General features: G+C 43.7%; 1 protein-coding gene across 1 annotated transcript; it reads right to left on the reverse strand.

Annotated features, from left to right (window-relative positions):
- Positions 1-926: 926 nt before the first annotated feature.
- On the reverse strand, positions 927-24,022 carry LOC114596125 (cystathionine beta-synthase-like). Its single transcript, XM_077927369.1, has 15 exons — positions 23,812-24,022; positions 18,146-18,252; positions 16,941-17,075; positions 13,930-14,009; positions 12,755-12,886; positions 12,052-12,121; positions 10,711-10,802; positions 10,176-10,307; positions 8,877-8,961; positions 7,469-7,574; positions 6,023-6,097; positions 4,889-5,023; positions 3,835-3,943; positions 2,998-3,082; positions 927-1,521 (listed from the first exon to the last, which is right to left on the reverse strand). The coding sequence occupies exons 1-15, from the start codon at positions 23,994-23,996 to the stop codon at positions 1,349-1,351; spliced, it is 1,701 nt and encodes a 566-aa protein (XP_077783495.1). The 5' UTR covers positions 23,997-24,022; the 3' UTR covers positions 927-1,348.
- Positions 24,023-25,350: the final 1,328 nt, after the last annotated feature.

Consider the following 25,350-nt stretch of genomic DNA (forward strand, 5'->3'; position numbering starts at 1 on the left):
AATTCTGCCCATGTAACTTAAGGCATTCAGCATTTGCCTCAGAAGCTTGGAAAAACTCCATTTCCAGCTTTCTGCTTTAGCCGTGAGTCTTTTTTAACTTCAGAGACTCCTTATCTTGGCAGCCATTAATCACGATGCCTTTTGGCTCGGCTCCCAGGCCAATTAAGCCTTGCCGGACATCAAAGGCTCCTTGTTGAGGTAAACAGAAAAGCCTCCCTTCCTTTCGCTTTTCCCATGTACCTCTCAAACGCAGTCTGTTGCAGCTTTACTCTCCTGTAGGTGCTGTGAATCTGGGCCCGAAACCTTGTTGTTGGGAAACTGCCAGGGAGATATTGTCCATCATGGCCCCAAGCCGGCTGCCGAACGTCCATCGATCTCCCGTAGCCAGGCAGATCCAGCAGTTAGCGACACAAAGCCTCAGAAATAGATTGCCACATTCCAGGCTTGTGCACACTGTTCTTTATCAGCAGAAACCACAGCCAGAAAGCTTGCACCGCAGAAGAGAGCATAATTTACAGACTTTATTTAGCGTTGAACAGAACAAAGGAAAAACATGACCGTTCTGAGTCAGTGACTCCGACCGACTGAAATCGAAAGGAAACAGCAAACATAAACATCCTCAACAGGAAATACGCAGACTCTGTGACTCACAAGCCTGCTCTCTCTTAAGGTGGAACGGAAATATCCTAACATGCACATGGTCTCCTATGCCCAGGAACCTTTCATGGTCAAGAATGTTCTAAGAGGTTGATGCAGCAGTGAGTTGTAGCAGCACACACCTCCAGCAGTCAACCATAACAGCAGGAAGGCTTTCTCTGGGGGAAAGGGGGCTTATGAACATTCATCCATCTGTACAGTCCGAGTTCACACTTCCCTTGTACAGGCAAAGAGTATTATTGTCAGTTCTACAATCAAGTCAGGCAGCCTTTGCATCTGTAGTATTTCTTTATTGCTCTGCCAGCAGATTTTGAAATGCATTTATCAGTCAATGTTAATGCAAACAACAAAATATCAGATAAAAATCAAGGCAACAAGGCAACCTCACAGGAGAATCCATTTAGTCTACTGCTTCCTCCCAAGAATCTTACTTTTTTTTAACATTCTATCACAGAATAGCTACTTATTTTAACTGTATGTGATCTTGTCCAATCATCCTGATCCCAAATTATTTCCCTTGGTGGCATTTAGGATGAGCATAGCTATGAACATAGCAGACCAAGAACAGCTAGGCAAATTAAAATAGAAATACTAGATACTAGTATAATACTATACTAAATACAATGCTAATTCTAAAATAGAAAGCCATACTCGAAAACAAAACAAAACCCTTATACTTAAAGGTCTTCTGCTATTTCTCCACAGATTCTGCCATGGAGAAAATTCTTTCAGAAGAATGTGATTCCAGTGTCACATCTCTTCGTTCCTGGGTCTTGTTTTTGGGGGTGACAAAGCTGAGAAGATCAACAGCCGTGACCACACCAAATACCATCTGTTTCATGAAGGAGCTTCCATCTGCATTGTCTGGAAGAAGACATAAATGAAGGAAGATTACATACTGTTGATGCTTCCAGTGTAGCATCTAAGGAAACCCACAAACAGGGCTATTTTTCTAGAAAAAGAGGCACTGGATCTCACCATGAACACCTCCCTCGTTCTCTTAGAATGGCAATGGCGCCCACCTGAGAGGTGCCAGAACTGAGTTCCCCCTGAAGAAAAGCCCTGCCTACGAGGAAATGTTATCTTTATTTGTGGCATCTGGGAACTTTTTCCTTCATACCACTGTCCAATTATGCACATTGAGAAGATGGACAGATAGAAGTTTTTCTCTCTCTCTCACCATGCCATGAAATGAAGCTGAATGCTGGAAGATTCAGGACATGCAAAAGGAAGTACTTATTCACACAGGTCACAGTTAAAGTATGGAAGGATTGATGGCCACCAGCTAGGATGCCTTTAAAAGAGGCTTAGACAAATCTCAGAAGAAAAGGCTACTAGCCACAACGGCTATGTTCAGGGCTTTTTTTCCCCAGAGGTGCCACATGCATTGGCGGAGGAAGGGGGATGCGGTAGGTGCGGTCCACCCCAGGTGTCATCCCTGAGGGGGGTGACATCACCGCCCCCCCCTGGGACACTCGCTTGGAGGGTGCTGGAGCAGCTAGCTCTGCCTCTGGCCACATGACCCCAAATGTTATGCAGGGGGATGGCACCACAACACTACAGAACTGCCGGAACGCACCAGTGAGGTGCCAGAACACGACAAGGAGGTGCCGGAACTCAGTTCCAGATTTTAAAAAAGCCCTGGAGGTCAGTAGCTGGGAAACACAGAGGATGCTATTGCTGTTGGGTCCTGTTTTTGGGCTTCTGATAGGCATCTGGCTGTCCACTGAGAAAACAGGATGCTGGTCAGGGTGCCTTTGGCCTGATGCAGCAGGGCTCTCTCTATGCTGTTAACAAATCCCACCCCAACCAGCTTGGGACCTACATACCTGAAAGGTCACTCCCACCCTGTGTAGTTGATCCTAAGCTTAAGAACTCCTTCATTAGATGGTCATTGAAACCTGAACTGTGGGCATCTCTCAAATACAATGGATGGAGGCTTGTTGGAATTTAGACAAACACGAAGTCGCCTTTGCCCATAAAATAGAGCTGTGGAGCTGGTGGTGCCCCCAACCCCACGAGTCACATGGCACCACCTCCAGGGTCCACATATTAGGCATGGATGTCTGTAAAGGAAAGCCTAAACCTATAGGCTTTCCTTTGCAGATGTCTACAATGCTACCTTGAGCTCCTTGGGAAAAAGCTGGGCTATAAATGCGATAAATTAACAAATAGTAAACTAATATACTTATATATACATGTGATGCATTTCATGTATATCTATTTCATGGTTCGAAGGGCATATTAGGTCATCTCTAGGTAGGTGTGTGTGTGTGTGTATGTATATATACACACAATTAGTAGTATGACATTTTTATTTTTACTAGAAAAGCTACTTACATTGCTCCAGCTCATGCAAAACAATAGCAAAATGATCATTTTCCAGGATGTGTGAAAGCTTTCCAAGAGTGTCATCCAGGCTAATCTGTAGTAAAGTCCCAAACATAAAGCGAATCAAAATGTTACTAGACATCTTGGACCCAGTTTACATAAAGTCCCACATAAAGTGACATACTGCTGGAACCACATAGAAGATGTAAGGTATGAGATGGACACTCCATGTCAAGTACACCTTGTTCCTTATGAGGTTGTGCTTAGATGACCTCCACCCCACCTCAGTTTTCTTGGGGGAGAAAAGATGTTCCAGCAGTGTCTTGGCATGAAGGATCCTGCTTCTGTGTTACTTCTTCTATGGAAGGCTGGGGAGCCCGTAGTTCTCCAGATATGGATGGGCTCCAACTCCCACCAGCCCCAGCCAGCATGGCCAATGATCAGAGATGATAGTTGTAGTCTAGAAACATCCAAAGGGCCACCAGATCCCCACCCCTGTCCTATAGTGCTGCAGCAACAGAACCATCTTAAATGAGGCAAGATCTCAAGACGACAACCTACTTGAACCTACCCAGAATACTCATATCCCGGGTTCATTCCCTGGCATCTCCAGTGTTTTGAAATCAGTCTCCTTAGCTTACCGTAGTTGGTAGAGCATGGGACTCTTAATCTCAGGGTCATGGGTTCAAGCCCCATGTTGGGCAAAAGATTCCTGTATTGCAGGGAGTTGGTCTAGATGAATCTTGGGGTCCTTCTACCTCAGCATTTGCTCTTATTTCCTGTATCTCTCATCCTCATCCTTTGCCCTAGGCAGCAACTCCAAAACAGGTACTGGGCACACGTTACCTTGGAAAACTGCTGATACATGACCTTCATCACTGGGTCTGAGAACTGGGCAGTTCCTGCCAGGACGGAGGAGAGGATGTTGCTCAGAGTTACCATTCCCAAGATGAGTCTTCAAGAAAACACACAGTTGTTTGTTTTTTTAAAAAAAGCAAAATGAATGCAGTTGAATTTTCACAACACAGAGATGAGAGCTCCAGCAGTTCATGCATATACAGAGAAGACACAGGACAAGATGGGTGGGGTGGGGAGTTCACTTTCTGCAACATCTGCTGTGGCAAGGTTACCACTTTTAGAATTAGACCAGTACCAATGCCCCTTCTATTCAGCCTGACTGGTGGTCAGTAGTCCAATACTGAACGTAACTGGGCTCTTTGAAAATGCTCCAAAAGTCACAAACTCTCAAAGGAAGCTTTTCAATAACACACCATCAATAAGAGTTCTAGGTCCTTTGACTATAAGAACCAAAGTGGATGTGACATAGCTCTTGACTGGGGATTCCCTATGCCAGCTGTGTGGGGAGGGTGGCGCAGAGGGAGGAGGAGTCTGATGCTTTGCCTCCTTGCCAAACTACAAAGCAGCAATGCCTGCTGCTAAGCCTACAGGAATCCTTCATGTGTAGGCACTGTCCTTGCAATAGATTGGCTAAGGCCCATATTACGCCAAGTATTTCTTTAAAGATTTCATTAAGTATGTCAGTGATAGGCTGTTTCTCATTAGTGCTTTATACAGTGAGAATTGTGGAATTCTCCTGAAGACTATTCCTGCCAACCTGGCAATTTGAAAGCACGTCAAAGTGCAAGTAGATAAACAGGTACCGCTCCGGCGGGAAGGTAAACGGCGTTTCCGTGCACTGCTCTGGTTCTCCAGAAGCAGCTTAGTCATGCTGGCCACATGACCCAGAAGCTGTACACCGGCTCCCTCGGCCAATAAAGCAAGATGAGCGCCGCAACCCCAGAGTGGGCCACGACTGGACCTAATGGTCAGGGGTCCCTTTACCTTTACCCGAAGACTACACTGACAGTTAGAATGAGGCTTCAGCGAATAAGAGACTTACCCTGATTCTGCAACAACCGGTGCCTGGTCGTACGCCTTCTCACGAAGGATTTCAATGGCCTTTTGACAGTTCACATCTGGGAGGAGAGTCAGAGGAGCTAAGAGGCTTAGCTTCTGCACCTTGATAGTCCACCACCTATCACAAGGGGGCAGGGCAGGAAGGACAGCAAGTGGTGTTAAACCCCAGCAGTCTGCTCTGTGTCTTACACACACACACACACACACACACACACACACACACACACACACACTTTGAAAGGACTTAAGGAAATGGTTTGCAGCTCAGCAAACTATTTAGGACTGATTCCTACATTATATTTTCCAGGCCCAGCACCTGGCATAGTGGGGCATTTGCCAGGACCCACTGGCAGGGCTCACTGGGACTGATGCCTAGCTTTTACCCACCACCCTCCACCTGCTTACATACACACTAGGTCACTTAGTACAGGCGCTGCAATGGGCAAGAAATCTCTTGGCTCCTAGCCCATTACAGCATCACCCTTGATGCTCAGAAGTGGACTCACTTACTTGGGCAGCAGCTCTGCTCCCAGCTTATTACAGAGCCACCGCCACGTAATCCTCACAAATGAACACAAGGGAGAGGCTGGCAGGTACCACAATGCCTGTGGGGGCTCACATGGCAGGCACTAGGGCACTGGAGAGGAATACTGTGCTTGGCACCTCCAAAATCTGGAGCCAGGCCTGATGTTTTCCAACATGGTTCCATCTACAAGGATGTAACACTGGGACAAAAATATTCGCCAGCCCGGCTATCCTTATGCTTCATAATACACCTGTCCTTGTGCATGCTGCATGGCAAAGCACAGAAGAGAATTAGACAGAGCGTGTCATGCAAATCATGATGGATCAAAAAGGATTAGTTGCAGTCTGTGATCCCACCACTCACACACACCTGCTTCAGCCAGAAGATCAGCCTGGATGCACTCCTTCTGAGCGCATCTGGATTTCATCAACAAAAAGCTATTTTGGACTCCATTTTTTAAAAGTGAAAGCATTAAGGCATCTTTTTATCACTGATACAAACAAACAGTCTTTGCTTTCTCCTGCCCCGCCATTATATTACTTTTACTTTATGGCAGGCAAAAGTAACAAGTGTAGTGACTCTGAGCCATACCAAGGATGATGCTCTTCCACATCTTCTTTTAGAAATCCATTCTTGACCATCCATTTGTCATTCAAAAATTTAGACCTAGAGATAATTAAGAAAGACTGAGACCTTGTGTTAGACTTTGGTGTTTCATCCAAGCATCCATTACAGGTCTAGCCTAACCTTCAGGCACTCATAGAATGTAAGTGTCTTTAAGTAGCCCTGAGTTGAACATTAACGGACTTTCCGCACTTGCCATTAATAGTGACACAGTTGCTGTTTGATCTGCCATTTTTAAGAGTGAATTTATAGGCATTTGCCTGCAGCTTTGGTTGCATGTCGCTGTTATTATAGAGTGAGTGTGGGTTTTCCTTCCCACATGAATGGCAGGTTGTGCCCCAATGGAGAAATGTTCTGTGGCCATAGTCACACCCCTTATGGTCCTCCAGCCAATATATGTCAGAGTTATGAGCCTCCGCATGAGGGTATTCCTTTTGCAGCTTTTTCTGTGTGTACAAAGTGCCTAGCATTCCAGAATTCTAATCTTGTGGGATTATAGGATATTAAAAGAGGAACTGTATGCCTGCCAGAGCTATGGAAAACCTGGATATTGTGAAGAAGTTTTGTCTGCATCTTATAATGCATGCTGTCATTGGCAGTACTTTGACTCAGTACCATAGCCTCTAGCTGCCTATATCTTTCCTCTGAACTGAGTTTTCAAACTGATACCTTCCACAGGTCAGAGGAAAGTGGTACAAAATAGATGTCCCCCAAACCATACCCACCAATTCACAGTCCCTCCACACAGAAACAGGGACTATGCTTGTACAAACACCACACCAATGAAAATACTGTGTATCTATTCTGAATCTTTCACAAATGTCATGGTTTTTGTGGTAGAAGGAAAAGCGGGTTATTGGAGTTCATTATGCCGGAATACAAGTTGAATGATGCCAATGTCATGTGGCAGTATGCCAAAAACAATCCACACACATACACAACTAGACCATACACAACTAGAAATGACAAGTGTGGATAGGCCCCAAGAGTCATTCTAGAAAAACTTGGGCTGGGTGTGAACCATATACTAAAATCCATAACAGGTGATATGGCTTGCAAGACTTCTGTTTCTTCCGCTGAGAGCTATAAAACTTTCATAACACTATCCATGCGATAATGTAACAATAACAGGAGTTGTCTTTTTTCATTCCCCTCCACAAAACTGAACTGAAAGTAACTTTATGTCTAGCGATTTACAAGTATCTGGTATCAACAGAATTAGTCCCTCATAAAATTTGCTTCCTGCTTCTTTGTTGACAATTTCCTCACTGCTGTTAATGCGGTACGAGAGCAACAAGCTCACATTCTTTTGCTATCCTCACAGATTCTTCCTCTCACATACGTCTGAGTGTTTTCAACCCATGGGCTTCTGTAGACAGGAGAGCAGAAATGAAAGAAGGCATTGTCTCTTACATGTAGTTCCTTACAGAGTCAGGCAGGAGGACAACACAGCGCTGGCCCTCTTTCAGATGCTTCGCAGCTTTCACAGCCACAGACATGGCACTGCCTGCGCTGCCCCCTGGCACAGGAAAAAAGAGATTACTACTCAATGAGCAACAATTAAACAATGATTTAGACACAGCCATCTCCAACTTGGTGCCCTCCTGAGCCAACGGTGGGGCATTGATGCAAGAAGGCAGCCTTGCTAGTGTTCAGTGTTGCTGTTGCATTTTTTAAAAAAGCAAGGATAAACGTCTTTCTTAGACAGTAGAGTTCTAAGCTGTGTATAGCTACTTCTAGAGAGGTATAAATGAGAGGTGAGCAGATACCAAACTTGCAGAATCTACTCTGTGTTTTTTTTTTTTATTTGAACCCCAAGATTCACCAACTGGAGTTGGTGGGGGGGGGGGATAGGTGGGGGAGGCAGATGTGGAGATCATACACATAGAATTAAGGAACTGGGTCCCCTTCTGTTTTTGGCACCAGAGATGAGTTCAATACTGTCACACAAAATCCACTTCACCCCATTCCGTGCCCAAAAGGTACACCTTTGTCCAGCGTCACCGTGGCCCATAGATTGCAAAATACTGGGCAAGGGTGTGTGAGCATTGTTGTTGCTATTGTTGAACAAATGCACGTCAGAAGGCATTGCAGCAGATCCTGATCTACCTTCTGCTCACCCCTAATCTAGAGTAGCTTTTAAAAAGGCAACAACAAAAATAACAGAAAATAAAGCAGAGCATTTTAAACTACCACAAAAATTGCATGGTGTGGGAAGGTGCTGTGGCAAATCAGTAGTAAAGATGCCCCATGTACTATTCAACAGAGACCTTTGACCTTCCATGCAACCAGATTCCATGCTGTGCTTAGAAGGCATAGCAACAGGTATGTGCAGTCCTTTTTTCTGGGGGGGATGCAGGGGTACGCATACCCCTAAATATTTTGTGAATCTTTGTACGTTTGTCCATTTACTGTATTTATTTTTCCTGATTTGAACTATAAAATGGTGATTTTCTTGAGTAAAAATGAGAGTACCCCTAAAAAAATTTTTTAGGAAAAAAGTACTGGATATGTGTGTGGGAGAGACAGACCGGGGGGGGGGGGGGTTATGTTGCTTTTGCACACAGAGTTCTGAGTGCTCAAAATGCAATACCTGCACAACACTACTTCAAGGAAAGACTTGGATTCTACACAAGTAAATGATTAGCAACTGTATACTTACGGCATGAAAATAAGGATTGTGTGAAAGGGCCCTTAAATCAGACTATGAATTGGTTCCTTGGGTAACCTTTATGCTCAGACTCTGAACAATGCTTTCCAAGAAGTCATTTGCCATTTGCAAAGGGTATGATTTAAACAATGGATCTTCAGCAATGCTTACCACAGAGCAAGCCCTCCTCTCTAATCAGTCTTCGTGCCATAAGAAAGGATTCCTTGTCATTGCTCTTGCACCACTGATCTATCACCTAGAAAAGAAACAAAATATGGAGTTTTAAGGTTTCAGGGGCCTTTGGGTCTTGCACCTCTGCTGCACGTAATGGGATGGGCAGAGATCCAACAGATTCTTCAGAGTTGAGGACAGTTTCAAAGAGGATCATTTTTTTCCTTTCAGTAAGCTTAATTATATCTGTTTTTAACTTTCCTAAACTTTTCAAAGATAAGATGGGATATACTGTACAAGTACAGTCTCACTTGCAGCCCTGGAAAACGTTTGTTATCAGAGGGACAAAAATATTTTGAGAAGTACGCCTCTCTCAAAGCATTTTAAGCTAGGCTGCAATCCAATGCACATACTTGAGATTATGTCCCATCAAAGTCAGTGAAATTTACTTCTGAGTAAACGTAGACAGGATCAGGCAGCTTTTAAAAAGCACTGCAGTGTTGCCTATCATCACCCTCTGATTGCAGTGTTAGTACTCTGCTGTTTTAATCAATTTCAGGCCATTTCCCTTCAATTTATGATTAAAGGCTATATGAGATGCTGCAGTAGTCTCTCCTATTGCTTTTGCTGGATGATAATGAGTACTAGGGCTGTGGACATTGCTACCATTCAATTCTGGTTCCAGTGCGCTCCCACTGCTGGTATTTGAAGCCATTTGCACATGAAATTAGCCAGAATCCATATCTATCCTGCAGTTTCTTGAGAAATACTGCACTTTGATGTGCTTTTCCTCGAATCAACTTCAGTTTAATTTGAAAACGTAAGCTACATTCACTTCACAGTTAAGCTGAGATGTGTACATTTTAGACAGCTGTTGCTCATATACAGATGACAGCCCATGAGTGGATGACAACTTCATGAATAGAGGGTGGAGGCTTGGGGAAGACTCTAGTGCAGGCATAGGCAAACTCTGGCCCTCCAGATGTTTTGGAACTACAATTCCCATCATCCCTAGCTAACAGGAGCAGGGGTCCAGGATGATGGGAATTGTAGTCTCAAGACATCTGGAGGGCCAGAGTTTGCCTATGCCTGCTCTAGTGTGAACAGCAATGTGCAAATGTGACTTGAAATGCAGCCGTGGGAAATGGCCTTGTCTTAAGCAGCTGCCATGTACATAGGCAAAGAATCAACCACCCTCAGCAAGGGTGATTTTAAAGCACCTCATGTGATTCTGAAAGTTCTCATTCAGAGTGAAATGACATCTCTCTATCTCCTGATCTTCGTCACACTGCCACTTACAGATCTGTCAAGGACAGTTGGGATAAAGTCGTGTCCAATCCCTTCCACCTCCATTGTGGTATCCTCTGCTGATATTGTGTTCAGTGAGCTGGGCAGGGCCACAATGGAGCCATCAGGATCCACTCCAACAATCTGTGAAGGAAAATGAACAAATTAATTTTTAAAAAAAATTAAAGGAGCAACCAACAACTTCACACAAAAATGAGTATCCCAGTCTTGGAACCCTCAAGCAAAGGGGAAACTGCACTTGCCTGGTCAGGACGAGGCCTAGGTTTCAGGGGCACATGTAAATGCTACTGTGTAGGAGCATGGTGACTGCGCATAAGAATTTAGCTGTGTGCATCTGGTATTCGCAACTCCTTCAGGAGCAGAAAGAGTCTGGCACACTTGGGGAAGCAAATGGATGTCCGTACAATCTCCTTGCTGAAGCAAGAAGTTGGCTTGTGTTGGACCTCCTCCCCAGACCCTGATGGCATGAATGACGTTCCCACGGGCCTGGATGTCTGAGCCAAGCCAAACAAGCCTTCTCACTTACTTTGCATTCAGGACATTTCTCTTTCAACTTTCTGGCAATTCCAGAGATGCTGCCTCCTGTTCCAGCTCCAGCGACAAACATATCAACTTTGCCTGCAGTGGGAGAATCAATCAATCAATCAATCAATCAATCAATCAATCAATATCAATCAATCAGACAGCATACCTTTCCCCAAGCTCTACTCCTATGCAACCTTAATTAATGGTCCACTGACAGTAAGAGCAGTATCCACAGCAAAATAAAACACAAGCATTTAGGATTAAGAAGCTTTAATTAAGATAAACTGTTGTTCATTGGCTACAACTTCCTGGTGTGTTTTTGCAGTGCAGGCTTGAGGAAATGGAGCTGCCCTTCGTACTTTACGTTTTTACTGTGGGATACAGTAAGCCAACAGCTGCATGAAATTGTGGGAGCTCTTAACTAGGAACTTTTAAGAACTGTTTCCTTTTACGTTTGTGCAATTACCACTGCATGTTGGGATGGCAGCACTTACATGACTTTCTGGTGAGTGAGTCATTGCTGCTACTGCTTACCAGGAGGGAAAGAGGAGAGGCAGTGGGGAAGCTGGCACCATGTAAATGCATCATTAGAAGCAATGGGTTGTCCCTGCTGGTAAATTTGCAACACATCCACCTCCTTCTTCCTTGTTTTGCTTCTCTACCTCCAAATAAGCAGTGGTGATTCAGCTGTCAGTTCAGTGCCAACGCCCCACCATGCTGCCCACTACTGGTACTTACTGAATTACTTGTGGACATAGGAGCTAACTCCTAGAGGCCAAGGTCACTTCAAATCCCCCTAAAATACTTGAGGGGGCCGTCTCCCCAAAAAAGTTGCTGGACATTGCCATTCAAATGGTGTGTGTGTGTCGTGTCTTGTGGTCAATTATGAGGGCCGGGACTTACCTGCCTCCCCCCATATTTTATTCAAGTTGTCACCCCTGCTTGTGGAATTGTAGAATTAATAAACTATCAGGGTTAGATAATTGTAAGCAAATCCATTGAGTCTTAAGCATATATTTGATTGTGGCCCTAATACATTTCACTGTAAAAGGCAATAACCACAAGCTAGTAATCTGCACCTCAACTAATTTTGCACACAGAGTAGTCTCATTGAAACTAAAGGGCCTCTCTTAGTCATGTTCATTCCTTTCAATGGGTGTGCTCTGTATAAAACTTCATCGAATATTACCATGGTTTTCATTCTCCCACAAATCAGGAGAGGCACAATTCAATAGTGAGAACAGGCAACGGTGGTTATATCCACGACCATTTCTAAAGACATCTTTGTAAAACAGCGTAAGCTGAGCAGCATGATTATCCCTAAAATAATTATTAATTATACCGTCACATTGCTCCAGAATCTCCTCAGCTGTGGTGTCATAGTGCGCCAGCGGGTTGCTTGGATTTCTGTACTATTGTCGTAAAGGGAACAGAAGAAAGGGAAAGTTACTGTCAAATGGATGGGGTCAAATGCAGCACTGTAGAGAAAGCAGACAGATAATAACCATGAAGTCTCTCGGAAAGAAATGCCTTGCTAGATCAGAACAAAATGGTCTGCAAGATGCCTCTGGGAAGTTCACAAGCAGCGCATGAGATCATTTTGGCTGCAGCACAGAGAGAGACAGAGAGTGGCAGCAGGGCCCTTATCAGATCAGCTGAGAGACCAGCTGCTCTGAAGCTCTTCCTCACCCTGAACTCTCTCCATTCAAGTTGAGCAATAACAACCTTAACATTGGAAACAGAAGGAATGATGCCTAGAATGAACAGTTTAGTTCCCACCCCCCGCCAAGCATAGCAAGATCAGAGTTAGAGAGCAAACATGGATGAGTGTATCAATAGGTTGTGAACTTCTTTGTTTTACTCCTATAGCCAAATGCCTGAACTATGTTTACTAAGAAGCTGTGGATTTTTAAAAAAAGAGGTACGCATTAGAAATCACATATTTTTGAATCACAGGCTAGTGTCAACAAATTAAATGGGTAGAAGTTGTTGTTTTTTAAAAATCAAGTAATTCAGTCAAAGCACTTCAATAAGGAATATATTACCTGATCCAAAATATGTGAGTTTGGGATTTCATTCTTCAGTTTCCAAGCAACACGGACATTTGATTCTGGGGCATCGTATCTCGTACAAGGAGTTCTTACAATCTCAGCCCCGAGGGCTCTCAGGATATCCACCTGGAGGGGTGAAAGGTACGTAAGCTCCATATTTCCAGCCTCCAAGTCTTTCACATGAAAAAAGAAATGCACAACATATACAATGCATATTTAAGGGTTTTAAATTTAAATTTCGGTCCATCTCAAAGGTTAGGCAAGCAAGTTAAAAAAAAAAAGTTAATTAAAAGCAGCAACATATTACTCCCCCATACCAATGCTGGTTTAACTGTAGCCACCACAAGGCAGAGTACCAAGATTTATGGTGGTTCACAGTGACAATGTAGTCCCTATACTTATGCATGTAGAAGTACAATGTATGCACCATCTTCCGTGGGACTGATTTTCAGAAAATATGAATGGGACTGCAGCATGAGTTTCCTTGAAGATAACTATTCAGATCCAAGGTCCCAAATGCATCCCAACATGCTCACAAAGCTCTTCTGTGTGGAGGCTGTTCCATTCGTTTCAAACAAGGAGTTCAATTCTGCACATGCAAAGGAACGGCCACACAGTTCTGCTACAACATCATTGAAATTACACTGAGAAATCCAGCCTAATCTACACCATAAGAAATCACGGGGCCTCATCTCTCAGCTCCACGAGGGCGCCACTTGCTTTCCCACTGACTTCCACGTTGTGTGTGCATCATGGAGATGCGCAACACATGGAGCTACTGCCCAGCATTAAAATAAACTCTGAGCCATCTGTTTGCCCTGGAGCTCAAGGAAACCCATGACTGCGATTCCTCCTGCACTCCGGCATAACTGGCATTTGGATTACAACCTTTGACATAGTACATGCCAGCTTTTTACATCTAATAATTTCAAGTTATCTGTAATGGTGATACTCTAATCAGGCAGTGGCTTCACTATGTTCTGTGAGGCACTTAGGATCAACAGATAACCCCCTTGCAACAGCCCCTCAAACACACAGGGTTGTCTAGTTTTCCTTTTATGAAGCATTAGGATGGGAGAAACCATGACAGCTCAAATAAAAACAGACTTTGACCATGGCTGGGGCCACTTATGTTAAATCAGTCAGGAGGACTCGTCTCTCTCTCTCACCTTCTCCATGCTCATTTTCTCTGGCATTACAATGATGCAGCGATAGCCCTTCACTGCAGCTGCCAGGGCAATTCCAATCCCTGGTGAGTAAGTATGAAGGAAACAAAAACAAGACAAATAGAAGAGTTATTCAACAGTAGCAAGATAAGCAGATGTTTCCAACCGCCTCTCTTTCCGACTCCTAAATTGAGCAACTTTCAACTCTTCACTTTTTGAAGAAAAGAAACCAGGGAACAACTCTTGAAGCATCCCATTGAGGATCTTTGATATTTGTAGCCAAAGAGCATTAAGACAGGATGGAGCAAGCTGGCTTGTGCACCAGGATAGCATCAGTATGATGCGACACTGGATCTAGCGTCCCACACCATACACTGAAAGCACATTCCACGTGCATTTGTAGCGAAAAGAAACCTGGGGATTGTAGTTTAAGAGCACTAGGTATTGTACTCTGTGAGGGATAAACTGTACTTCCCAGGATTCTGTTTGGGAAGCCATGTGCTTTAAATGTATGGTGTGGGTGTGAAAGTAAACCTGAGCAGAGTGGATCGTGAAGGAGGAAGGCGCAGTAAGTTCTGAAGCAAATCAGAACACAAGAAGCTCAGTTGCCCTTTCTTCCATCTGCCCTGCTGACTGCTTAGTTAAAGCCACCCCACTGGGTTTCCTCAAAAGACATCATCATCATCATCATTATTTACCATCATTATCATTAATATCATCAACTTTATTACTTGCTCTTCACCAGCAGGTCCCAAGTCGAGTTACGAGAATTAAAACAGATTACAAAATAGGGTAGGTTCTGACAGCCCACATCTCAAGTGTCAAAGGTCAGGGTAAAGAGGTAGGTCTTCAGTATTCACTGAAAGATGTACAATCGTACCTTGGTTCTTGAACAGAATGCGTTCCGGGAGTCCGTTTGACTCCCAGAACCGTTTGAAAACCAAGGCGTGGCTTCCGATTGCCGCAGAAGCCGCACCGGACCTACGGCTTCTGAAAATGATTCGAAAAATGAAACACTCACTTCCGGGTTTTGATCGTTCAGGAGCCGAAACGTACGAGTTCCAAAGCATTCAGCACCAAGGTACGACTGTATAGTGAAAAAGCCACAAACACCTCTGTGGGAAGGGAATTCCACAACTAACTGGCTGCCACAGAGAATGCCCTCTCCCAAGCCACCACTTCATGGACTTCTGAGGGAGGTAGAACTGGTGGAACTAACAAATGGGTCCCCTCTGTTGACCTTAACACCTGGAGGGATCTGTAGGAAAGGAGGCAGTTGTTCAGACATCATGCCCCCTCTGCCTCCTGGCTTCCCTATGAGAGAAGATCATAATGGCAGAGGGGAAGCAGACCAGTGCCAAGTCCTAGGCAAGATCTTGGTCCATTCCAAGCCCTGACTTTTAGATAGACAGGATGTGGCGCAGCAATAAAACTGCTAGCGCATTCGCAAAGCTCAGCAGGGTTTGGTATGGTTTCTAATATCAGAAAATTGTTGACTGGAGCCATGGGGGTTGCTCAATTACACTTTTCAAGATGGCCACCGGTTCACCCTACGACTGCGCAGAGACTTCTGTAGCTCTTTGATCTGAATAAATTGGAACGCTGAGAAGAATAAAAGAACGGTTTATGTTTTTCAAGACCCGGTGGAGTAAGGTTGATGAGATCATAAAGCCTTGCAGCATGCTTACAGGGGGTGAAAGATTGGAGTAGTCTCTTTCTAACAAGCGAAGCAGAAACAAAGGGGATAATTGTGTTTCCTATAGTATAGGGCATGAAAGCAAATTGCACCTAATCCGTGTGTGTGCAGAACAAAAACGGCACAGATGTTAAGCCCTTCCCATGACTAGTTTGCAGTGTGCTTCTGCTGTGCACTCAGGTTTCATTGGGAATGAACGGCCGAGGCAGCTGTCGCTCATTGAGATGAGGAGGCCGACTGGGGCTTTAGCATTAGGTGTCAGTGCAAGAGGAGAAGCAAAGCGGAGTCAGAAATGAAGCACGGATTTCTCTGCTATGGGGAATAACGGGTGGATTTGCCCACCACCCGGAGTTTCCATATCCTGTCGTCAATGGAGTTTTATAGAAATGGCTGCTATATTTGACCAAGATCAAACAAACGCTCAGGAATACAATGCAGAGCACAGGAGAAATGCACACTGATTTCCACTGCTGTGGGTGAAGTGAGACACCTGCTGAAGTGCACAGAGATCGCAAGGGCTCCATCTTGTGCCTCCTCCTCCTCCTCACAGTGATTTCATTCAGCATGCCAGGGCAGAACAAAATGAATAGGATTAAAGACGGAATCCCTTTGGGAAGCACGAGGAGACACACTGACTTGCCAACGGGATCTTCTCACACTTTAGACTGAGGAACTGGAGAATAGATCCTTTGGGTGCATTTACCCAGAATGCATATACAATATTCATATAATTATGTATGTATGCATGTATATATTATGTGCACATATTTAAAAATCACTTTTGGGTGAGCTTAAGAAAAAAGTACAGTACTTTTATTATTTTTGGTTTAATTCTTTGCTACATAAAGCCTTGCTTCTTAAACGAACCTGCTGCCTGTATATGCAGCGGTGACAACTCACGGACATCTTCATATGGCTCTTAAAGCATTGCAGCCCTTGTCCCATGGAGAAATCTCCATTTGTGAACCTTTCCTATTTTTAAATTTGTGGTTGTCTTAAAATGTCCTTTAAAGCTGTTATAGAACCGTGTGACCACTTCACCAGCTCCAAAGCACACATATTTCTTCAATAATGATGATGGTGATGATGATGATGATGATTTGGGGAGAGAATGGGCAAAGACAAGCAGGGCATTTTTGTCAAGGGGATCCATGTAGCAGAGCTGTCCCCCGACCCCACCTCTGCATCCATTCTATGGAGGTGGATGATCATATCACAGTACTGGCACAAACGTAATGTTAAAGATAAAACAAAGGGTGTCTTTTGTTATGTGGAAAGGCCGTTTTAAAAAGCACAAAAGCTATTTGCTTCTCCTCACCTGTGTTTCCTGAAGTCGGCTCAATGAGTGTGTCTCCTGGCTTCAGAGTACCAGCTCTTTCTGCATCTTCTATCATCCTCAAGGACATTCGGTCTTTGACACTTCCTCCAGCATTGAAATACTCACACTTGGCCACTGGAATTTTGCATCAAGCTCACACATTAGAACATGGACTTAAGATCCTTTATTGCTGTTGTTATCACGTTGTCTAAGAAGTAATTTTGTTTGTTTTTTTAAGACACTAGTCCCCTCGGCCTTATACACAGAGCCGTATCAAACCACTAAGAACCCCCTAAGCACCCTGGGAAACACAGTTTGTTAAGGGTGCTAAGAAGTTTCAGGAGACCCCGTAACAATTCCTGAAGTAGCTAATAGCCCTTATTGTGGCTAAAAATAAACTATTTGTAATAAGGCTTTGGTTCCCTTCTCTAGATTCATTCACCTCTGATCTCAGTTAGCACTGGAAAATATTGCTATGTGTAAATCAAGAGCAGGGACCCTCTAGCTTGTGAGCCAATCTTGGACCTCCAGGCTTCCTCATTTGGTCCATGAGGCTTTTTTTTGGGGGGGGGGAGCCACGCCCACTCACCCTTCACTTGATGTCATACAAGTAAGGGCAGGTCTTAACTGAAAGGGCTCAAAGCCCACTTTCAGCAGCTCCCAAAGTACCCATTTACCTCCGTTTCCCAGCATTCTGCACAAATCATTCCTTAGTAGGGTCTATATGCTTAAATGACCCCTTTTTTCATCACTGATACTTTGAACTCCTGTAACACAGCATAGGGGGACGCGGGTGGCGCTGTGGGTAAAAGCCTCAGTGCCTAGGGCTTGCCGATCGAAAGGTCGGCGGTTCGAATCCCCGCGGCGGGGTGCGCTCCCGTTGCTCGGTCCCAGCGCCTGCCAACCTAGCAGTTCGAAAGCACCCCCGGGTGCAAGTAGATAAATAGGGACCGCTTACTAGCGGGAAGGTAAACGACGTTTCCGTGTGCGGCTCTGGCTCGCCAGAGCAGCGATGTCACGCTGGCCACGTGACCCGGAAGTGTCTCCGGACAGCGCTGGCCCTCGGCCTCTTGAGTGAGATGGGCGCACAACCCTAGAGTCTGTCAAGACTGGCCCGTACGGGCAGGGGTACCTTTACCTTTACCTTTAACACAGCATAGAGGGGGAAAATCTGACAAGTGGAATGAAAGCAAAAGGACACTCACAGAGCTCACACTTCAGCCCGTGGGCTTTTGAAATCTTGTTGACACGGACCAGAGGGGTGTGTCCAATTTTCTCCAAAATAGATGACAGAATCTTTGGTTCTTTTGGACTGCATTAGGAGAAAGAACGAAATGGAAGAATTTATGGAACAAAAAAAGTTTTTTGTGGAGTTTCAAAATGAACATTTTTATATATTAACGACTAAGAGCCACCCAGCAACATTTGAAGAACTTGTTTGTTTGTTTGTTTGTTTGCTTGTTTCAGCATTTCTATAACATTTAATATTTCAAATATCTCTGTTCACCATAAGGTCTCAGGGCAGATTACATCTAGAATGAGATAATACTATATTGATCAACATTCACAATGATTTTAGATTCTTCAAAATACATTTGTGTGTGTGTGCGCTATGAGTACAGTATGTATGGTGAATAGGGATGGGAGAATCTGCCAGTTTTAGTTTCTCTCAATTCCCCCTCCCCCAATCTTCCATTTTCCACATTTCCATAACAATTGTGATTTTTTTAAAAAAATCCTCATGAAAATTCACCAGTGTATTTGTGAAAAAATATCCTAATGTACACATTTTGGCATGTAGTTTTTGCCTAACCTAACATATACATTTTTAAAAAAGCAATTTCCCTTAGTATAATGCATTTTTGTACACATTCCTTGGCCGTAGTGTGGAATTGAAAAATTTGGATAAGTGTGAATTTTGAAGGATGGCTGTTTTTCAAGTTGTGCACTGTTTCAAAAACTGTGTGCGTGAGGTAGGTTCCACTTTAAATGTGAACCAAATTGAATTTCCTCCCCATCCCTAAGAGTGTGTGTATGTGTGAGGGAGAAAGTATTAGCCACTTTGGTCATTCCCGCTGCTGGGTTAAGCAGTGGGGGTTTTTTTCTAAAAAAAAATGTTTAGCGGTACTCTTTTTCTACTCTTATTGAAATACTGCCCCTCAATGAGGCCAAACTTAGATTCACAAAATGTTTAGGGGTATGCAAACCCCTGCGTCCCATCAGGAAAAAAGCGCTGGAGTTAAGCATCGCTAGGTAAAGACACCTATAGAGCTCCTCTAGATGAAAGGGGATCCTGGCCCAATCAGGATCCTTCTGTTGAACAGAGGAGCTCAAAGCATGTACACCTGTCTGCATGCAGGGTAGCAATGCATGCCAACTGAGCACCTGATCAATGGGTTATGTGGCAGGCGCATGTGGGCAGCTCAGAATGGGGCTGGCCTCTGTAGAGAACGCACAGTCTCACTACTAGGCTGGGCTTCGGGATAGGGATAGGGGACTATGCTTATTTCAATTCCACGTCACATTTGCATGTTTTTACTCATAGCTTTTCCAGTTCTAGTTCCACATGACCTTCTATTTTTTTTAATGCTCTCAAAATATGTATTGCAGAGGGTTGGCGTAGATGACTCTTTGGTTCCCTTCCAACTTTACACTTCTGTGATTCTGTGTACTTAAATACTTAAACTGCTTATTATAAGAACACAGGAAGCTGGTCTGCATAGTATGGGCTGCCCAGTATGCAAATGTAATATAATAATAATAATAATAATAATAATAATAATAATAATAATAATAATAATGGGGCTACTGCTCTACTGCTCAGCTACAACCCTTTCATGGGTATTTAGATAAGTACTTTCCTCTCAAAATACGGGTTGAAAATGACCATTTATATCTGTGTAAGCTCTGGTTGAACATCTGGAGAAATGCAAGATTGGGTGGACAGCAAATTAATCCAAGAGGTGTGGATCAGGCTTTTTTTGTATAAGAAATCACAGAGGTAGAGTTTTCCAATCCCATAAATTTGGCACTGCACAGCTTCTTAGAGAATATGTAAAAGAGCTCCCTCTAGGGGCTTTTCTTTGAACTCATCGTTTTGGAATATTCTTAGGGGACTGGAATTTATCGTGCGTGTGCTTTGAAACCGACTGCCTCGGCTACTTGTAGTTTTCATTTCATGTATGAGAAAGGAGCAACATTCAGCGGTGACAAGTTTGCCAGACAGAGAAGAAAGCAAAGTGAACTCTAGGAGAAAACAGTTTTCTAATTGGCAAAATTATCAAGAAAAATGAACAATGTCTTAAACTGATATTAATCGTACCTGAGATGTTCCCCTAACTAAGTGCTTATGATTCTCATGCAACTCCCACATCCCACAAACTGCTTCAGATCACAGTATCCCTTCATCATGGTGAAATAATTCCACTTTCTCCAGCGACGATCTATTGCTTAGCAGTGAAAAGAGATCATCCAAAAAATAAGTCCTTCCTTTAGAGAATCGTGCCCCCTCCTCACCTGAGCTAGGTAGGTATGTCTGGAGATTTATGATGCCTTAACGTTTAGGACATATTGTACTTAGAAGAGATAGAGCTAACATTTTAAACAAACAAGTCACCAGGATATCCCAAATGACCTCTAAATCCTCCTGCTTATCATTAACTCATTTTACTACAGGAAGCATTCGGTTACAGATCTATGTTATCTTGCACAGGTTCAAGCAGAAAACTTTGTTTTACTTTGTGAAGTGTAGAGCTCTGGCACACCCTACACATTTAATAAAGAAGGACAGGGTTTCTTTCTTCCGCCTTCCTCTCTTATAGTTTAATGATTTTTTAAAAAAAATCCTTACAATGGACAGCTAGGAAATACTTTGATGTTGCTAAATTTGATGGTGGTTTGTAGATCTTGGCAGAAGCAAGAGGATTTCATTACCCTCCCCCCAAACAATTTGCTTTGGTTTTGTTTTGAGTGGTGAGATGGAAATAAGCTACTGCTCTTAAGTGTACAGTGGTACCTCGGGTTACATACGCTTCAGGTTACAGATTCTGCTAACCCAGAAATAGTGCTTCAGGTTAAGAACTTTGCTTCAGGATGAGAACAGAAATTGTGCTCCAGTGGCATGGCAGCAGCAGGAGGCCCCATTAGCTAAAGTGGTGCTTCAGGTTAAGAACAGTTTCAGGTTAAGTACGGACCCCTGGAACAAATTAAGTACTTATCCCGAGGTACCACTGTACTGTACAGTTGCAAGAAGGTGCACCAGTTATATTGTAAAAGAACACATTGCAACAACCAATGCTACTTTATCTGATGACATGGAAGAAATGTCTTCTTTTATTTATACTCTTCATAATTGTTCCAAAATGTAATTAATTCATTTATGTCAGATTGAGAGGATAAATCAGCCCTTTTGCCCAAAATGCTGTTTTCTCCAATTCCCTTTGTTATGAAACAAACAGGACCCCCAGAAGTGCTTCTGGTTTTTGAGAACTACAATGGTACCTTGGGTTACATACGCTTCAGGTTACAGACTCTGCTAACCCAGAAATAGTGCTTCAGGTTAAGAACTTTGCTTCAGGGTGAGAACAGAAATTGTGCTCTGGCGGCGCAGCAGCAGCAGGAGGCCCCATTAGCTAAAGTGGTGCTTCAGGTTAAGAACAGTTTCAGGTTAAGTACGGACCTCCGGAACAAATTAAGTACTTAACCCGAGGCACCACTGTATTTCTAACAGCCTTTTTCATCGGTGGAAAAGCTGAACTAAGCACCAAGCTGCTGGTGCAGGTGGTCCTGTGATAGGGGAAGCCGCAGCTCTGCTCTCAGACAGATCACCTCCCCGAGCAATTTCTAAACAGATTTACTGCTCTTTTGCTTATGCAGTGAATAGCTATTATCATTTCACACAAACCAGCTACCACGAAAGATAGATTAGAGAGAAGCCTTAAGGGTGCCACTCATTACTGTTTGCATTTTGAAACTCAGATGAGAATGAGTCTGTGCCACACTGCAGCTGCTCTTCTGAATCTCTTTTAAATGTAGGACTTGTCCACATTACCGCCTTAGAGCACACTGCAGTTGTTTCACTTGTGTGTTTCACAGCACTCTCCCCCCCCCCCCAAAGCTGTTCATGTTAGTGTGGCTTCATTGACGGTTCGCTGCCGGGAAGGAGATGTATTTACTTTATGCAAAGGTATTTGCACCTTGGCTGGAGATGTATTAGGAACTGCTTAAGGACTCCAAAGGATGTAAAGCTGGTTTGAGATACAATGCTTCGAACAGCAGTACTTCACAACAAAGTGCAGGACACATATGCATTCTGAAGAGTTATGTGAACCCCAGCAATGGGAATGCAGTGAATGCACAGCAAATGGGAGCACAAACACAACCATAGAAGTTCTGGTTTCAGTGACTTGGATGGTCATTTCAACATTTCCAAGTCTCCCAGTCTAGAGACGTAGGGTGTTTTTTCCCTGTTTTCCCCATCATAATAAATGTGGTTCACAGGGGGTCACCATCAACACCTCCTATTCTTGAGTAACTTTTGGGTTCCAGCACCCTGGCAGATCACACTGCAGATGTCTGCCCCTCAAGCAGCCCCAGGCTGTGGGATCTCATCACCTTTTTAATTCCCCACAATGTCCTTGACCAAGCATCACCTTGGAGCACAGTGAGGAATGAAAAGGCCCAGTCATGCAGGAATACTTGGGAAACTGCCACCACTGGCAGTTAAGCCTACCTGGGCTCACTGACAGAGGAGTAGGCCCACCCAAAGATACTCTGGCCAGGGTCCCTCAAATCTGAAGAAAGCCTTGCAGGACCAACGTGCAATGGAAAGCATGTATGTTCATCCTGGGAATCTGAAAAAGGTTCCTGGGACACTTTGCAATGTCTTCATTTTGTAATTCAAAAGCTGAGAACCAACAAAGAATAAGAAGCCACCGTGTGGACAAATTAAAGGTACCCCTGCCCGTACAGGCCAGTCGTGTCCGACTCTAGGGTTGTGTGCTCATCTCACTTAAGAGGCCGGGAGCCAGCGCTGTCCGAAGACACTTCCGGGTCACGTGGCCAGCATGACGAAGCTGCTCTGGCGAGCCAGCACCAGCGCAGCACACAGAAACGCCGTTTACCTTCCCGCTATAAAGCAGTACCTATTTATCTACTTGCACTTAGGGGTGCTTTCGAACTGGTAGGTGAGCAGGAGCTGGGACCGAACGGCGGGAGCTCACCCTGCCGCGGGGATTCGAACCGCCGACCATACGATCGGCAAGTCCTAGGCACTGAGGTTTTACCCACAGCGCCACCCGCGTCCCTTGTGGACAAATTAGGCTCATCCAAATTAGGCTCAGAAGGAAATGACCAGAACATTAGTATAGTACCAACCTGGTGCCATCCAGATGTGATGCAAATGATTGTCCAAAACATCTGGAAGTTACCAGGTTGCCAAAGGCTTATATAGGTGATTATGCATTTGGTTTACTCAGATGTTTAACCAGGTGTACAGGTATAGATGTACAGGTATAGAATATATGTGTGCAGCTTAAGTACTAGCATGCTGAACAATTGAATATCAATGATGAAAATATTGTAGCTAAAAAAAGAGAGTGGGGGGTTGGAGGGAGGGAATCTAGGAGTGGGGAGTGGGAATAAGGGACTGTACTGTTCACTAGTAATAGTGTGAAAATCCTAATAAACTAGATTGGGGCGAAAGCCTGAAAACCACATGCTGAATCTCTGATCTGAAACTATACTGAAATATGCTCACAATACCACTTATGAACATCTGCTTTGTGATTCATACAATATATATTTAGGAGGAACCTCTCAAGGTGGGAGTGGGCATTGAGAGGTAATTTTTAAAATTCTAAATGCTACTTACATAGGTACACAGCTGTGAGGTGATTCTGAGATGGGTTTTCCTGGTTTCCATGTACATCTGCTGGGCAAATTAGGACGGATCCATGTGTTACTGTTGTTGGTTTTGGTCTCTGGGTTTTCGATATCTCCATTGAGGAAAGGGCAAACCCTGATGGTTTTGTTGGATGTGAACACAGAAGCCATCATCACCTACAGAAAGAGAGGAAATTGGTGGAAGCATATGGATAAACAAGTTCAGTTCTTCAACTCTAATGAGGGGGGTTTGAAGTGTCAGATATGTGCTTATTAATGTATTTGTTACAATTTCTGGCATGCTGTCTTTGAAAAGGGAAGTAGTAAATTGTTATTTTTCTAAAATAGCTGAGCATTAATGAATGTGACCAGGCCCATCAAGCTCACAAGCCAGAAATTCAAGTCTAGACTCTGGCAAATCTCTATGGAACTCAGTTGCATGGCAGCCACAGAGAATTGCCATCCTGTCAAATCACTTCAGATCTTCACGTTTGCTATGAGATTCCTCTCTACAATACAGAGCCCTGTGGCACCTTAAAGACAAACAAATTTATTGTGTATAAGCTTCTGTAGACTACAATCAACTCCATCAAATTCATTAAGTGATAGCCCAGAAGCACAAACTCTGGGGTTATTTTTTGGGGGGGGGCAGAGATTGTAAACACTAACAGTGAGGCCAAAGAGAAGTGAAATGCAAAAAGTAACAGGATGGTCATAATTACATAATTAACACTAATTATTCATAAAACAGTTGTTGATAATCTAGACATCCTAGATTAAGCAAATTAACAAATGTAGCATGATTTTTTTGAAAACTAGCTAACTAAATAACTAACAAACCAACAAACCCCACAACCGTCTCTCTTGATGAATTGCAATTTCACACATTCACATTGCAACTTTCCACAGAATTTCTTTCGTTCTAATTTTGCCACTTTTGGCTACAGTTAAAAAGTTCTCCTGCTGGTTTTCTAATATTGCAGTTCCTGGTTGTAATAGCATTGGCTCTGCACTTTCTGCGTTTCCTTTCCTTGTGACTTCACAACTGATCTTGCCCCCATTTCAAAAAACAAAACAAAAACAACTATGTATGTTTACTCAGCAAAACAATTTATGCATCAGATCTAGTGGGCTCTAGTCCACACAAAGTTTATGCCATAGTAAATGTGTTCATCTTTAAACTGCCACAGGACTGTTTCTTGCTTTGTGCTGCAACAGACTAATACAGCTGCCCTTCTGGAAATAATCTCTACCAAGAATGCCATTCTCAGCTGCAGACACTTGTGAATTCAACCGGGTTCCATGGTCCTGAATGACAGGCTAGATAGAGAGCTCCAATGCTCTGAGAGACGTCTTCAAGATTATCTTGTGTTTTCCACAATTCACTTCATCCTGAGTTCAAAGGTATGATTAAGAAATATCTAAAAGGGTCAGACTACGGTTAAATCTGAAGTAATTGCAGGTTATTGACTTCAACAGGGCCAAGGTACAACCAACGGCATCTTTACAGGGTATCAACAACCTTAAT

The sequence above is a fragment of the Podarcis muralis genome, chromosome 4 (assembly GCF_964188315.1).
Source record: "Podarcis muralis chromosome 4, rPodMur119.hap1.1, whole genome shotgun sequence".
Classification (NCBI taxonomy): Eukaryota; Metazoa; Chordata; class Lepidosauria; order Squamata; family Lacertidae; genus Podarcis; species Podarcis muralis.